We start from the raw sequence: 15947 nt of genomic DNA, 5'->3' as shown, positions 1-15947 counted from the left end.
GTCCCTTAACCTCTGAAGTCTACGTTTTTCAGAGTAACTGACAAAGCGCCAGCGCCCGAGACACTTTAAAGAGACTTTTTGGAAAGTTTTCAGAGTAGCAGCCGTGTTAGTCTGTATCCGCAAAAAGAAGAACAGGAGGACTTGTGGCACCTTAGAGACTAACAAATTTATTAGAGCATAAGCTTTCGTGGACTACAGCCCACTTCTTCGGATGCATATAGAATGGAACATATATTGAGGAGATATATATACACACATACAGAGAGCATAAACAGGTGGGAGTTGTCTTACCACCTCTGAGAGGCCAATTAATTAAGAGAAAAAAAACTTTTGAAGTTTGGAAAGTGTGGCACGTCCACCCTATGAAAATCTGGGCCCTTTAAGGGGTCTCGAGTTGGCCCTTAAATGAACACATGATTTTCTCTGCCAGGCGTCTGCTCTGCGATGGCCCCAGCTCTCTCAGTGGGAGCTGAAAACGCCCATCATCCCAAAAACAGTCTTTCACCAACCTAAGCGCTCCTGAGATGAGTTCACAGCAGGAGGGAAGGTGTTACAGACACAGCCCCTTTCGTCAGCTTACCCGTGGGTTGGCTGGCAGGGTGGGAGGTATTTAAACCTTCTCCCACAGAGGCCTGGTGAGGAAAAATAAACAGCCTGGCTTTGCGGTAGCTAAATTGGGCCAAATTCTGCCCTTTTGAGAGCAAGCAGAGCAAAGTGGTTTTCACCACCTTCCTTCTGGCTGTCGCATCTCGTGGTGAAAGACACCGGATAGGTTTGCTTCCCTCCTGGGCCATGCGCTACGCAGCCTGAGAAAGCCCCCTAGAATTTCAGACCTAGCCAGAAACCCCCACCAAATGAGCTCTAAGAGATGCACTCGGATCCTGCCTTCGCTCCAGACACTGGTCGTTACCCTGAATGCTCCTTCGTTTCCGGTAAAGCTGTATGCAGATTCGCCCCCATGCAGCAAGAGGAGTTTTCTGTAGTTATTACAAAGGCTAACCCTTGTGGATGGACGAATTGGAAAACTTGGACTTTTCAGGTGCCCTGAAAGAAATTCCCGGGACATCCTGTGGAAAACGGGGATTGTCCCAGGACAACTGGGATTCACAGATTTTAAGGCCAATAATGACTATTACGATCAGTTCCTTTGACCTTTACGGAGCTCACTAACTTGTGTCTAATGAAATGATCCGCTCAGAGAACGGGCCAAAAATAATTGCTGGAGCAGATCTTCCAGAAAAACATCCCATCTTGATGTAAACGTTGTCAATGGTGGAGAATCCACCACTTCCCCAGGGAGTTTGTGCCCTAAATTTCTGCCTTATTTCGAATTGGAATTTGTCTAACTTTAACTTCCAGGAATTGGTTGTGCCTTTCTCCTCTAGCTTAAGGGGCCCGTTAGGCCTGGTGAATGTATTTATAAGCTGCAGGCGAGACCCCGATGAACTAAACAGACCGAGATACGAAGCCTCTCCCAGCAAGGCGATTTCCCAACCCTCTGATCGTTGGTGCGGTTTTTATCCGCGTTCAAAATGCAAAACTGGCAGCAGCTTTCCCGGCTCTGCCCCTCCCGTGCCCGGTGGAGAGTCACTTTAATAACAGCAACCCAGCCAGCCCCGAGCGCTCAACAGATCAGGGCTCAAAGAAACTCACGGGATTGGCTGGGATCTGGGTTCGTTTTATTTACTTCTGGTTTCTTGACTCGAGTCAAGTTTCTAAACTTTTCTCTGTCACTCCCAGAGCTGCACAATTTTTATTTGTATTTGATTGTAATGAAAACTTGAACTAAGCTCACGAATCTGGAGCTGGGGACTTTAAAAAGAGAGGAGACGGCCAGGCAGCACCGAAAATCTCCGGAGCCGGAGACACTGCCGGCGACCAGGCCTGCGGACTCGTCTCCGGCGTGCAAAGGCTGCAGGACACGAGGCCGTGAAAGGGGCAGCGGAGGCGGGATGGGGCGGTGGCTCACTCAGCGAGGGACGGCCCGGAACACGTAGGGGCGCGGCACGTTCCCCAGGCCGCTCATCACGGGGGAGATGTCGATGTCCTCCGGGCGAACGAGGGGTGTGAGGGTGAAGCGCTGCAGGACGGTGGTGAACAAGAGGAAGAGCTCCATGCGGGCCAAGCCCTCGCCCAGGCACACCCGCTTCCCTGGGGAAAGGAACACAGTGACCGGCCGGGCGCGGGGGTCAGAGGCGTTTCAGGATCCATCGCGCCCCACGTCTCGGTTACCCTCCCCCTGCACTTGGGGATCAGGCGCCTTTAAGACCCTTTCATGTTCCCTGTATTCTGGGGACCGGCCCCCAGTGTCATTTACAGCAGCCTTGGGGCTGCTCTACCTCATGCTCCGCCCCCAGGAGGCCCCAACGGCCGTTCCGGTGCTCTGCCGTGGGTCAGTGGCTGGGTCTGGGGCCGGGGCTGGCCAGCCCACCACTGGGGAGGGCCCTGGTCATTTCTGCCCCACAGCGACACAGAGGGGCCTGATCCCTCCTCGCCGTGACCCCCAGGCCGTGGAGCCAGGCTGAGTTACTCCATCTGAGGTCGGGGCCGGTCCAGGCAGTCGCATCCTCCGAGGCCGGTGCTGGAGTAGACGCGTTAGTGGAAACTCAACCTGTCCCCCTCCCGCTCCGCGGCCCCGGCCCGGGCCGGCCACACGTACCTGCGGAGAAGGCCATGAAGGCGTCATGCTTCCGGAAGCCTCCGCTCGGGTCCAGGAAATGGGCCGGGTCGAATGTGGCCGGGTCTTTGAACTGGGCGGGGTCGTTGTGGACAGAGAACAGCAGCGGGAGCACGTTGGTGCCCTGGGCAGGGGAAACACACAGCTCCAGCGCATGTATCCAAGGGATCTCTCCGTCCATCCAGCTATCCCTCCGTCCGTCTGTCTGCCTACCTATCCATCCATCCCCTGCTTATCCATCCATCCTGATGTCCATCTAGCTTTTAATCCATCCATCTGTCTTTCTGTCTATCCACCCACCCTATCTCTCTTGACCGTCCATCCATCTCCGCCCAGGCACGGCTGGATAGACTCTGTCTTGGGTGGGGGCTTAGAGAAACTGTCCCTTGCAAATTGTCCCAGCCCTCTGGTTCTGTGATTCTACATCCACCTGACTTCTCCACCCACTCACCCGTCTATCCACACATCTGTCTGTCTGCCCATCCATTGACTCGTTCTTCTGTCTGGCACCGGTGCCTCCATCCGTCCATCTTGTCTATCCATCCATCCTCCTCAGTCTGTCTGTCCACTCATCCAACGATCCACCCTCTAGCCATCTGGATCATTTTCTGTCCTTCCACCCCGTCCATCCATCCATCTGTCTGTCCATCTTTCATCTGTCTACCCATCTACTGACGCGTCCCTCAGCCTTTCCAACCATCTATCTTTCCATCCCTCCACCTACTTGTCTATCTACCCATCCATCTATCCACCCATCCTATCTCTCCATCCCAACGCACGCCCCTCTCTCTGGCCACCCACTCAGCCACCCGTCCGTCCATCCATCCAACCCATTTGCCAGTCTAGCCAGCCATGGTTCCAGCCGTCTGTCCCTCTCCGAACACCCTTTGGAAGCTGACAAGGGGGAGATTCCAGCCCAGGGGGGAGAGACATGTTTTCTTGCTCGAACGCGGGGAGGAGGGAAACCCCGTTACCTCTGGAAGCAGGAAACCCCTAAAGTGGGTGTCCCGGGTCACCACGTGCGGGAGCCCCATGGGGATCACGTCGCCGAAGCGCTGCACCTCGTGGATCACGGCGTCGGTGTAGGGCATGCGGCTCCGGTCCTCTACCGAAGGGCTGCGGTGCCGCCCGATCACCTGGTCGATCTCAGCGTGGACTTTGGCTGGGGGGAAACAAGCGGGATGGGAAGCGGTTTCTGGGGGGGGCAGGGCAGCCTGACATCTCGGCTGGTCACGCAGGCAGCAGGGACACGCTCGGTCTGGAGCTGGTGACCTCTGAGACCTGGCTGGTGAGTTCTACACCTGCCCTTTTAAAATATTGACAGTGGCTTGGATCCCGATCTCAGCTCCCCCCGCCCCGCGGCTCACCCTGGATCTCCGGGTACTTCATGAGGAGCAGGAAGCCGTAGCGCAGGGTGGTGCTGACGGTCTCCGTGCCCGCGAAGAACAGATTGTGCGTGGTCATCACCAGGGTCTCCGTGTGGAAGTAGCTCAGCGGGTCCTGGTTTTCCTGCAGGGGAATTGCCCAGAATTCGAACCCGCAGCGCTCGGGTATCTCCCACCATCTCCCCCTAGAGGCGGCTCCACGGACGCAGTTTCTGGATCTACTGCTGCTGCCGGGCGAGGGGGCTAATCCTTTAGCTCAAGGAGCCAAGCCGGACGCTGTTAGCCCCACATCTCCCCGGTTCAAAGCCCACGGCTGGTGACAGCCTCTCGGAACAGCCAGGGGCCCCGTAATGCTGGACTTTCAGGACCTCTGCTATATTCAGCAGAGGCAGCATGCACTTCTCGTTAGCACGGGGGCTGGGGGAAAGGACTGGGGTCTAGTGGTTAGAGCACAGAGCTGGCCTTCGGGACTCCTGGGTTCTATCTCCAGCCCTGGAAGGGGAATGGGGTCGAGTCGTGGAGGGGGACAGAGTCAGGACTCCTGGGTTCTATTCCTGACCTGCTGAGTGACCTTGGGCAAGTCACTTCCCCGTCTCTCCCATGCCTCAGTTTCCCCCACTCTAAACTGTCCTGCCTCCCAGGGTGGTGCGTCACGCGAACTAAGCCGTGAATGTTTGCAAAGAGCTCCCGAGCACGCCTCAAACCGCGATTCCCTGGCAATGCTGCCCGCATCGAGGGCAGGGCTGTGAGAACGTGATTCACCGGAGCTTGGGTTACAGCTCGGCATCCCACAACAGATTAAGAGGCCCCGGAGGTTATCTCCAAGCAGCAACAAAGAAAGAAACCAGTACGGCTGGTGATGGAGCAGGGAGGGTCTCCAGAAAGACTCCCCTCCCTACAAGTGCGGGGAGCGATTCGGGGCTGGTCACGGACCACTGGTCTGTGTGGCACGCGGCTCTGTGGGGCCGGGCCATGAACCCGTCTGTTCTAACATCAACCCCAAACAAAGCCAATCTGCTCCTGTGGGCCTAGTGCCAGCCGAGGTCAGCGGCAGGGGCCAGGTTTTGGGCGAGAGTGTGGGGTTCCATGCGGAGCGCATAAAGCACAGGACCAATGTGGTTGCAAGCTGAATCCGAATCCTGTTTATTGCAAGCTTTCTTTTATAGTTTTTCTCAACATTGCATAACACAATTAGGCTATAATCACACATCTACGGATTGGACAAGAAGGAGAATCATGTGTTTATCACATGTATAGCCCCACACCGATTGGTTCAACCGCTTCTTACATAAGGCCATGATTTATTACCTTGTTTACCTCATCTTATATAATCCCTAGACCACCAGGGGGTCTTACATAAGGCCATGATCATCTTATATAATCCTAGACCACCAGGGGGCCTTACATAAGGCCATGATTTGTTTACCTGGCAAGTGTCCCATCGTGACCCTTACCTCCTCATGGAACTTTTTATTAGGTTGGTGTAGGGATGATACATCCCCACACGAGAGTCTTGGGGCTTTTTAAAGCCACTTTAAAGGGGAAGGAATTGGTCATGTGGGCTGGAGCCGGGAAGGCTGAGTCGGGACAGGATGCACCCGGCCCGTAGCAAAAAGGTTTAAGCCAACCCCAAACAATACCTGTATTACAGGAGCACCAAGAAACCCCAGCCATGGGCTTGCCCCGCACTGCGCCAGGTGCTGCTCATTGTTATAGCTATTAGGTGCATTATGGTAGCACCACCCCAGCCCCGGGTCAGGCGCTGTACAGACCATGAACCCCTGTGGCACCCAGAATCCCCTCCTCCAACCAAAATCAGGGGCCCTCCTTGTGCCAGGTGTTGCCAAGACAAGGGACAGTCCATGCCCCAAAGAGCTCACAGTGTCCAGGCAAAGGAAGGCCCATTATCCCCTTTTCACAGATGGGGAAACTGAGGCATCACCCAGTAGCCAAGCCAGGAACAGAACCCAGGTCTCCAGCCACTAGGACACACAGTCTTTCTTATTGAAGCAGACACAGTTTTAAAGGATCAGAGGGGTAGCCGTGTTAGTCTAGATCTGTAAAAAGCAACAGAGAGTCCTGTGGCACTTTCTAGACTAACAGACGTATTGGAGCATGAGCTTTCGTGGGTGAATATCCACTTCGTCAGATGCATGTCCGTTTTAAAGGAGTCAGTGGGCCCACCACCCCTCCCCGCCCTGCCCCACCCTGCCCTGCGCCCACCCCACCCCCACAGCCCTTTCACCTGCTCCATCTTGAGGAGGAAGCAGTCGATGAAGTCACGGGGGCAGTTGGGGTCAAAGGATTCCTGGTGCATCTTCACCCGCTCCAGCACAAAGAGCTGCAGCTGCTCGAAGTTCTCGAAGATCCTGTTGTGAGGCCCCGGCAGACAGGACATGAGGCCGGGGAAGATGTTGTACATCTGGGGAAAGGGACACGAGTCACCCACGGCAGCGCGTGAACTGGGTGCACGTGTTACCGTGACGCACGGGGCAGCAATGCACATGCATTACCGTCGGGAGCTCTATGTGTGCATTACTGTGGTGAGCTCTGCACGTGCAATACCATAACGAACAGGGCAGCAGAGCACGTGCATTACTGTGGTGAGCTGAGCTCTGTGCACATTAGCATAATGCACGGAGTAGCAGTGTGCATGCATTACCATGGTGAACTGTGTGTGCAATACCATCGTGAACGGAGCAGCAGTGCACATGCATTACCGTAACGAACAGGGCAGCAGTGCGTGTGCACTACCGTAGTGAACTCCATAGGTGCATTACTGTAATGAACAGGGAGGCAGTGCAGCGTATGCACGTTACCCTAACGACCAACGCAGTGTGGGCGTGTGGCTCAGTTCGTTACCGCGTGCGCAGGCCAGGCCACCATAACAAATTGTGCCCACGCCCGGCACGTTACCGTGATGCGCCGTGCAGGGTGCGAGCGTGTTACTGACACAAACTGTGCACGGGCGTGCGTCCGTTGCCATAACGACCCCTGCGCACATGCTCCAGGGGGGCCGTGCATCTCTCCTCCTGTCGGACGGAGGCATTGGTCGAGCGAAGAGACGGCTGGGCGGGGAACCAGGGGATGGTGACCACTTGCTCTCCATGTCCGCCCAGGGGGACACTCGGGAGGGGGACACGTGGGGGACCCCACCCACAGATGCAAGGCGGCCCCCCCAGACACAGCCCCCCCCACCCCCAGCAGCACCCACCTGCCCCCACGGGGAGCTGAGCAGCTGGAAGTTCCGGTTGATGAGGCCGACCAAGGTGAGGAAGCTCCCGTCCTGGTAGTCGAAGCGGTCGCCGAAGACGATGGAGCAGATGACGTTGGAGACGGCCTGGCTGATGAGGAAGGTGGGGTCGAAGGGCGCGGCTGGCGAGGGGAGGGAACCGGCTGTGAGCGGCGGGAACGGGTCCAAGCAGGGGGGCCCCGAGCTAAGCAGAGTCTGGCTCCGTCATTGCTGGACTGGGAAACTGGGGGGCCTTAGGAGAGGGGGGAGGGGTTCCCCTTGCTGTCAGTGCAGCCCTAGGGGGCGCTCTCTTCGCTCAATGCTGACCCCAAATCCCCAGCCTGGCACTAGGGGGCGCTGTGGGGCAGGGGCAGGCAGCACTCTCCCCTGGCAGTTGGTGCTGGCCCCAGGGCGGCGCTAGGGGGTGCTGTGGGGCAGGGAGCGGGGGGCTCAGCAGGGGGCGCTGTGGGGCAGGGAGCAGGGCGGGGGCAGCAGGGGGCGCTGTGGGGCAGGGGCAGCAGGGGGCACTCTCCCCTGGCAGTTGGTGCTGGCCCCAGGGCAGCGCTAGGGGGCGCTGTGGGGCAGGGAGCAGGGGGCTCAGCAGGGGGCGCTGTGGGGCAGGGAGCGGGGGGCTCAGCAGGGAGTTCAGCAGGGGGCGCTGTGGGGCAAGGGAGCAGGGCGGGGGCAGCAGGGGGCGCTGTGGGGCAGGGGAATCAGGGGACGCTCTCCCCTGGCAGTTGGCGCTGGCCCCAGGGCGGTGCTAGGGGGTGCTGTGGGGCAGGGAGCAGGGCGGGGGCAGCAGGGGGCGCTGTGCGGCAGGGGCAGCAGGGGGCGCTGTCCCCTGGCAGTTGGTGCTGGCCCCAGGGCGGCGCTAGGGGGCGCTGTGAGGCAGGGAGCGGGCTGGGGGGCTCAGCAGGGGACGCTCTCCCCTGGCAGTTGGTGCGGGCCCCAGGGCGGCGCTAGGGGGCGCTGTGGGGCAGGGGCAGGGGGGCAGCAGGGGGCACTGTGGGGCAGGGGCAGCAGGGGGCGCTCTCCCCTGGCAGTTGGTGCTGACCCCAGGGCGGCGCTAGGGGGCGCTGTGGGGCGGGGGCAGGGGGGCAGCAGGGGGCACTGTGGGGCGGGGGCAGCAGGGGGAAGCTGCGTCCCGCGCGTGGCCCCCGGGCAACCCACATTGCGTGTGGGCGAGTTCCTGCCCCAGGCACTGCGCCTCCTGCTGGATCCGCTCCTCCAGGCTCCGCTTGCCCATGCCGAAGTTCCGCAGCGTCTGCAGGGCGAATCTCCGCAGGACTTTCCACTTCTCCCCGTTGCTCAGGGCGATGCCTGGGGCGGGGGACACGGAGCAGTGACGGGAGGGCACCAGAGCCCGGCTCCCCCCACCGACGCCAGCCCCTCGCTTGGAACGACTGACGGTAACCGACCCCCGCTCATCGGCTGCCAAGGGACCTGCCCCACTGCCCTCTCAGAGCCAGGAACAGAACCCAGGAGTCCTGGCTCCCAGCCCCCCACTGTAACCCACCAGCCCCCACTCCCCTCCCAGAGCTGGGATAGAAACCAGGAGTCCTGGCTCCCAGCCCCCAGCCCTGCTCTAACCACTAGCCCCCACTCCCCCTTAAATTGGTCTGTCTCTCACACACACACACACACACACACACACACACGCACACCAAGACTGAGGGAACCCAGGAGTCCTGCTGTCATGGAGTGTGGGGGAGTCAGGGCCCTGCACCCCTCTTCCTGGGATTCACCGGGACTCTGAGCCAGCCAGTAAAACGGAAGGTTTCGTGGACAGTAGGAACACAAGCTACAACAGAGCTTGTAGGTACAGCCAGGACCCCTCCGTCAAGACCTTCTGGGGGGTTCAGGGAGCTTAGACCCCAGCCTGGGGGTTCCCTGCCTTCCACCACCCAGCACCAAACTCAAACTACCCAAACCCTCCAGCAGCTCTCTCCCCCTCCCCTCTGCTCCTCCTCTCCCTTGTCCAGTCTCCCCGGCAGAAGGTGTCACTTCTCCCAACCCCCCTCCCGGCTCAGGTTACATCTCAGGTAGCTTCCTTCCCATCCCCAATGTTACCCCCCTGCAACATTCCCGCCCGCTCCCTGCTCCGTCCCACCAGGTCACCCGCAGATGGCCGGTGACACTGACTCTTGATCTAAAGTGCTCTGCGGGAGATGAATGATTATCCCCATTTTATAAGTGGGCAAACGGAGGCCCAGCGAGATGGGAATTGAATCCAGATCCCACCGGAGCATCTTACAATCTAAACAGACAAAGGGTGGGAGGGGAAACTGAGGCAGAGCACGGGGAAATGACTGGTCGGGGCGGGGGAGGGGTCACCCAGCAGGTTATTGGAGAACCCGGGGGTCTTGGCTCCCAGTCCAGTGCCTAAGCCGCATGGCCAGCCGGCCCCTCTGTGGGTCCTGCCCCACTTCCCCGTGTCTGCAGGAGGGTTGAGCGGCTGAAAGCCGGGAAGGGGCGGGGGAGGGGAATCCTTACCGTTTCCTTGGGTTAAGCGGAACAACACGGGCAGATCCCCGCGCCCGCTGAAGGCCTCGGCCTGGTCCACCAGGGCCTCCTTCACCACCTGGTAGCCGCACAGCACCACCATCCGCTGGGGGCCCAGGTGGAGGGTGTAGACGGGGCCGTAGCGCTCGCTTAGCTGCAAACACAGAGCGACCCAAGGGTCAGAATATGGGGCCCCGAACCAAACATAACCACACTCCCTCGCTCCAGCCACTAGTCCCCACTCCCCTCCCAGAGCCGGGGAGAGAACCCAGGCGTCCTGGCTCCCAGCCCTCCTGCTCTAGCCACTAGCCCCCCCTCCCCTCCTCTCCTCTCCCAAAGCTGGGGAGAGAACCCAGGCGTCCTGGCTCCCAGCCCCCCCTGCTCTGACCCACCAGACCCCACTTCCCTCCCAAGGCTGGGGAGAGAACCCAGGAGTCCTGGCTCCCAGCCCTCCTGCTCTAGCCACTAGCCCCCCCTCCCCTCCTCTCCTCTCCCAAAGCTGGGGAGAGAACCCAGGCGTCCTGGCTCCCAGCTCCCCTGCTCTAACCACTAGTCCCCACTCCCCTCCCAGTGCCAGGGAGAGAACCCAGGAGTCCAGACTGCACGTGACCTAGTGGCTGTTAACACTCGAGCTGCTCACGGAGTTTCCAGCAAACCGGGTTTTACTGGGAAATGCCGACCTGTGAAACGGTTCGGACGAAATCCGCCCGGTTTCCTAGCAGACAGCGAGGGGGGCAGAGCTCACGGGCTCCCCAGCTCCAGGGCAGGACTCCCCCAGACGGCCCGAGCTCGGCAACCGACGGAGCCCGCTGCCCCACTAGCCGAGCAGCGCAGGAAGCCACTGGCCCAAGAGCCTGGCGGCCCTGGGGTCCCCGGCCTGGCGCAGTCCACCTGGCGGAGGAGCTGCTGGCCCTGGCACATGGCTGGCCTCAGTTTCTCTGCTGCTGTTCAGTGGGGTCAGGCTGAAACCGACAAGAATCACGTCCATTTCATGAGCTGCCCATCCCAGGTTTGGTGTCATAGTTTTAGAGACGCCAAGGCAAGAAGTGACCATCTAGTCGTCCCCCTGGCCAGAGTGAGTCCTGGCGCAGAGCTTTCAGCAAAACCAGCCCGTCTCGATTGAAAATGGGCAGCGAAAAACCCAACCAAAGCAAAACCCTGTTTCCAAAACAAACGTTTTTGGGAATTTCTCTTTGGAACAAAACCAAAATAGCAAAACTTCCCAGGAACCAGAAATTCCAAGTTTCGGCCAGTCCTAGTTAGCATCGGGGAGGGGGTGGGGGCAGTAACTGGGCATCAGGACTCCTGGGTTCCATTCTAGGCTCTTCCACCAAGCTCCCTGCATGACCTGGGGCAGGTCACCGCTGCACTTGTGCCTCAGTTTCCCCAGCTGTAAAAGTGCTTTGAGCTGCTCTGACCCCAGGGGGTGGCCGGTTGCTACCCTGGAATGTTTTATAAACGAGTGGTTCCAACATGGCACTGAGACGAGTCACTAGCCGGGCGGCCCCCACGTTCTCCTGTGTACCCAGCTATTAGTGGTTAGGACTTTGCATAGATTCATTTGCCCCCTGTGTGTCCAGCCGGGGTTTAAGGCTGGTTCAACCTGCCCTCAAAGCTGGCCGTGTCCGCGTGGGCATGAACAGGGCATCAGCAGGGAGCTGCGCCCGATGCGGCCTCGCTGAATCTGTCGCTTTAGTGCGGCCTGTGCCCCGGGTAGCTGGATACTCGACATTCTTCATTAGAGCCGCCCTGCACTTCACTAGCTGCAGGGAGGGGCTGGGCGCCAGGACTCCTGGGTTCTATCCCCGGCGGTGGGAGGGGAGTGGGTGAGTTTGAACAACGAGGACTGGGCGCCAGGACGCCTGGGTTCTTCTACCTCTGTCACTGATTCCTTGTGTGAGCTGAGGGGAAGCTGCAGCACCCAAGACAAGGGGGCCCTGATCTGGACTGGGGTCTCCAGGGGCTACTGGCAGCCACATACCAAGGGAGCCGGGGGGGGGAGGGGGCGTTGAGTGCCCAGTAGTAGTGCTGGTGTTTGCACGGGGGGGTGAGTGCCCAATACTAGTGCTGGTGTTTGCACTGGGGTGGGGGGGGTTGAGTGCCCAGTACTAGTGCTGGTGTTTGCACGGGGGGGGTTGAGTGCCCAGTACTAGTGCTGGTGTTTGCACGCGGGGGGGGGTGAGTGCCCAGTACTAGTGCTGGTGTTTGCACGCGGGGGGGGGTGAGTGCCCAGTACTAGTGCTGGTGTTTGCACGCGGGGGGGGGGTGAGTGCCCAGTACTAGTGCTGGTGTTTGCACGCGGGGGGGGGTGAGTGCCCAGTACTAGTGCTGGTGTTTGCACGCGGGGGGGGGGGTGAGTGCCCAGTACTAGTGCTGGTGTTTGCACGGGGGGGGTGAGTGCCCAGTACTAGTGCTGGTGTTTGCACGGGGGGGTTGAGTGCCCAGTACTAGTGCTGGTGTTTGCACGGGGGGGTTGAGTGCCCAGTACTAGTGCTGGTGTTTGCACAGGGGGTTGAGTGCCCAGTACTAGTGCTGGTGTTTGCACGGGGGGGTTGAGTGCCCAGTACTAGTGCTGGTGTTTGCACAGGGGGGTGAGTGCCCAGTACTAGTGCTGGTGTTTGCACGGGGGGGGTGAGTGCCCAGTACTAGTGCTGGTGTTTGCACGGTGGGGTTGAGTGCCCAGTACTAGTGCTGGTGTTTGCACGGGGGGGTTGAGTGCCCAGTACTAGTGCTGGTGTTTGCACAGGGGGTTGAGTGCCCAGTACTAGTGCTGGTGTTTGCACGGGGGGGTTGAGTGCCCAGTACTAGTGCTGGTGTTTGCACGGGGGGGGTTGAGTGCCCAGTACTAGTGCTGGTGTTTGCACGGGGGGGGTTGAGTGCCCAGTACTAGTGCTGGTGTTTGCACGGGGGGATTGAGTGCCCAGTACTAGTGCTGGTGTTTGCACAAGTACATAAGTCAGCGAGGCGGCCCAGCGCGTGAACATTGCGGGATAAGCCCCTGGCTACATTAAACCTGCGGCTTCACTAGCTGCGCTGTCCCCCCTTGTCCTAGCAGGGCCGGAGACCTGCTCCCCCCTTAGCGACAACAACAGAGAGTCAGAAATTCCCCCGCCCGCCCCAGGGATTCCCAGCCTGTTCCCGCGCCAGCCCCCAAACACCCCCTACCGTGAGAAGAGATTTGGCCATGTCCTTGGTATCGAACTGCAGCAGGTTCCCCAGCAGGGGCAGCGGGCGGGGGCCCGGGGGCAAACACCCCCCCTTCCGCTGGCCGTTCCCGCGGAGGTAGAGGACCAGGCAGGAGAGGCCGAGGAGCAGCAGAAGCAGCGTGGCCGCGGTGATCTCCATGTCGCTCGCTCGGGCGCGGGGGGAACAAGGTGCTCCTGGTTGCACTGGCACCGAATGACTTTTCGGGTGCCCTGACGACTGACTCTTCAGCAGGGAAAGGGGCGGGATTCGGAGCCGACTGACTCGCCTGCCGGGCGGGCGGGGCCCAGGGCTCCGTGCCAGCTGCTGTCAAGCCGAGCGGGCGTCCCTTGCCCAGGTGCGCTCTGGCAAGGAGGCTGAACACGATGGAACGGGGATTTCGCAGCCCACTCTGAAGCCAGGCGTTGAGCAGGGGTGGCTTGGCATGGCGTGGTACCCGCTTGGAAGGTCTTTGGCACGTACGCCCCCAGCTGAGGCCTAATCAGCGCGGAGCAGAGCGGAAGAATGACTGCTCGTGTCTGCCTGACAACACTCCCGCTAATCCAGCCCAGAACGATGGTCGCTTTTTCTGCAACAGCGTCACACTGTTGACTCATATTTTTGGCCAGCCACTCTGACCCTAGCTCCCTTTCCAGGCAGCCCTTTCCCATTGGGTGTGTGCAACTGATTGGGCCTTCCTAAGGGGAGCACTTTGCATTTGTCCTGATTCAGTTTCATCCTGGTGACTTCTGACCATTTCTCCAGCTTGTCCAGAGCATTTGGAATTTGAATCCTCTCCTCCAAAGCACTTGCAGCCCTCCCAGCTCGGTATCGTCCGCAGACTTTCTCCGTGAGCTCTCTGGGCCGTTCTCCACCCCGACAGAACCAGAGACTTGCCTCCCTTCCCAGTGTCGTGCAGGGAGCAGGGTCATTGTGCGGCACTAAAGTCAGCGGGGCTGGTGGGCGCAGGTAGGTGGCAGGGCCGTCCTTGGGCATAGGCCAAATACCCGCTGCGTAGGGCACTGGAAAATTTGGGGCACTCCTGGGTCTTAATGTCCCCCCCGTCCCCCTCTTCCTATCCCTGTTCTGAGCCTTCCTGCAGGCTCCCACACCTGGCTGAGGCCTGGTGACTCTTCCTCGGAAGGGATCTGGTAACTTCAAAGCCTCCAGCCTGCCAGGCCTCTTAGCTCAGCACTGAAACTGTTGAAGAGCATTCGAGGGGTAATGAAGCCATTTGCCAACCCCAGGGATGTACTGTCACGTTCTGAATTTACTGACAAAACCAGCTATGCCGGACTGTCATCTTTACTCCAAACAGGTCAGTCTACACGACCTTCCTTTCAAATTTGCTTTAAAGAAGATTAGAAAATCACATCTCTACAATATCCTTGCACAGACTTTTAGATACACAATGTGAGTATTCATCGTTAGCCTTAAAGGCTTCGATCGTCGGACATAGAGTTTTTTAAATAAATCCTTCAAAAGACCCCCCCGATCTAAAATACACATTTTAATTGTAATTACTATAGTACAAAAACTTGCTTCCAAAGTCTTCCTGTCCTTTCTGTCCATCCCTTTCTCCCTTCACCCCCCGCCCCTGCCCCTTGAAGAGAGCCCTTAAAGGGACCGCACCCCTTTCCTGCCAGATAGCTGGACAAAGAGTTCCCCTTTCTTTACATCTGACTCTCTGATGAACTAGTTTTAAGCGACCCTCCAGCAACAGCCGGACCTTAGTAAGATAGAAAATCCTTTGTGATGCCTAAAATCTTCGGACACATATTTCTGAAAGTTGGTGAAATTTCATAAACACGTCTGTTGTTCTGGAGATCACCCCCAGTAAATTCGTGTCCCTTTTTCCAAAAGCAACAACCATTGTTCTGAACACACTAAACCTCTGCGACTGATTGATTTACAATCATGGCTTTGCTTCAGTGAGTTAAATATGTAGTCATCTGCAATGAGAACTGTATGAAGGCTTAAGAGTACATTTAAAATATACAATCAGTTTAGAAATACTGATTACGAAAATGTCAAACAGAGACGAGCTGCGTCCCGTATTCCAGCCTATTGAATGCTGGATTCAGCAGGACGGCTGACTCGCCCTTACTGCAACGTTTTTGCAAATAAATCTCTGACAAACTTCAGGGCAGATCAAAACACCTGTGCCTGACATTTTTCATTCCCAAATTTAGTGCTTTCAATTAGGAACCTTCTGCATGTCCATTCTGCGCGAGGGAGGGTCCGGGGGTTTCTGCGGGGAACTGGGACTCTCTGACACGGTGAGGTGAGCCGGGCGTCTCGCTATCATTTGCTGCCTTGTCCCCCCCCACCCCCCGCCGGGCTGTGAGCCCGGGCTGCCATGGGACATAGGGGCACCAGTTTCATAATACTGCGTAGGGCCCCATAAATCCTAAGCACGGCCCTGCTAGGTGGGGTCAGGGGATCAGCCCCTGACAGTATCTTCGCTGCAGAGATAATACTCGGCTTAATCTGCTGGGTAGCGAAGCCATAAGTAGCTAATAATTAACCACTGCTTGAGTCACAGAAATGCTCTGGATTCAACTGTTGGGTAACTAGTCACTGCTGAAACTGAGACATCATAGCAATGCTGAGGATGATTTTTTTTTAATTCAGTGGTGTGTTTCATAGCCCCTCTAGTGCTAATAAAAAGGGAGATTCCTCACTACCGCAAACCGTTGGCCTGGGAAAAGTGCCCCAGCCTTAGCTGTTCTCCAGGATCCTGAGGCCAAATAACCCAGGTAACTGGGCATCCAACTCACCCTCCACCCCCACCCCACCTGCAGGCATCTGTCACTGTCATTATCCAGCCCATGGCCATTAGATGCAGTCAGGGGCCCAACGCCCTGATCAGAACTTGCTAATCTGCCCGGGATCCACCTGCGATCTGAGGCCTGGTGCTAAGGGGCAGTGGCAGGTGATGGAGAGTCACTCCCATGGTGGATTTTCC

The 15947-nt window shown here is 58.2% G+C and overlaps 1 protein-coding gene across 2 annotated transcripts; it reads right to left on the bottom strand.

The window, feature by feature from the left end:
- Positions 1-147: 147 nt before the first annotated feature.
- On the bottom strand, positions 148-13641 carry LOC112058658 (cytochrome P450 2F3-like). 2 transcript variants are annotated; one of them, XM_065571648.1, is made up of 9 exons: positions 12962-13641; positions 9788-9950; positions 8465-8614; positions 7277-7437; positions 6308-6484; positions 4045-4186; positions 3652-3839; positions 2660-2801; positions 148-2151 (listed from the first exon to the last, which is right to left on the bottom strand). In XM_065571648.1, the coding sequence occupies exons 1-9, from the start codon at positions 13139-13141 to the stop codon at positions 1970-1972; spliced, it is 1485 nt and encodes a 494-aa protein (XP_065427720.1). In that variant the 5' UTR covers positions 13142-13641; the 3' UTR covers positions 148-1969. The 2 variants fall into 2 exon arrangements, with proteins under 2 accessions (XP_065427720.1, XP_065427721.1); XM_065571649.1 differs by lacking the exons at positions 9788-9950; positions 12962-13641 and adding an exon at positions 8959-9225.
- Positions 13642-15947: the final 2306 nt, after the last annotated feature.

The sequence above is a fragment of the Chrysemys picta genome, chromosome 17 (assembly GCF_011386835.1).
Source record: "Chrysemys picta bellii isolate R12L10 chromosome 17, ASM1138683v2, whole genome shotgun sequence".
Taxonomy (NCBI): Eukaryota; Metazoa; Chordata; order Testudines; family Emydidae; genus Chrysemys; species Chrysemys picta.
The sequence above is the reverse complement of the archived record's forward strand: the minus strand, read 5'-3'. Positions and strand labels throughout refer to the sequence as shown.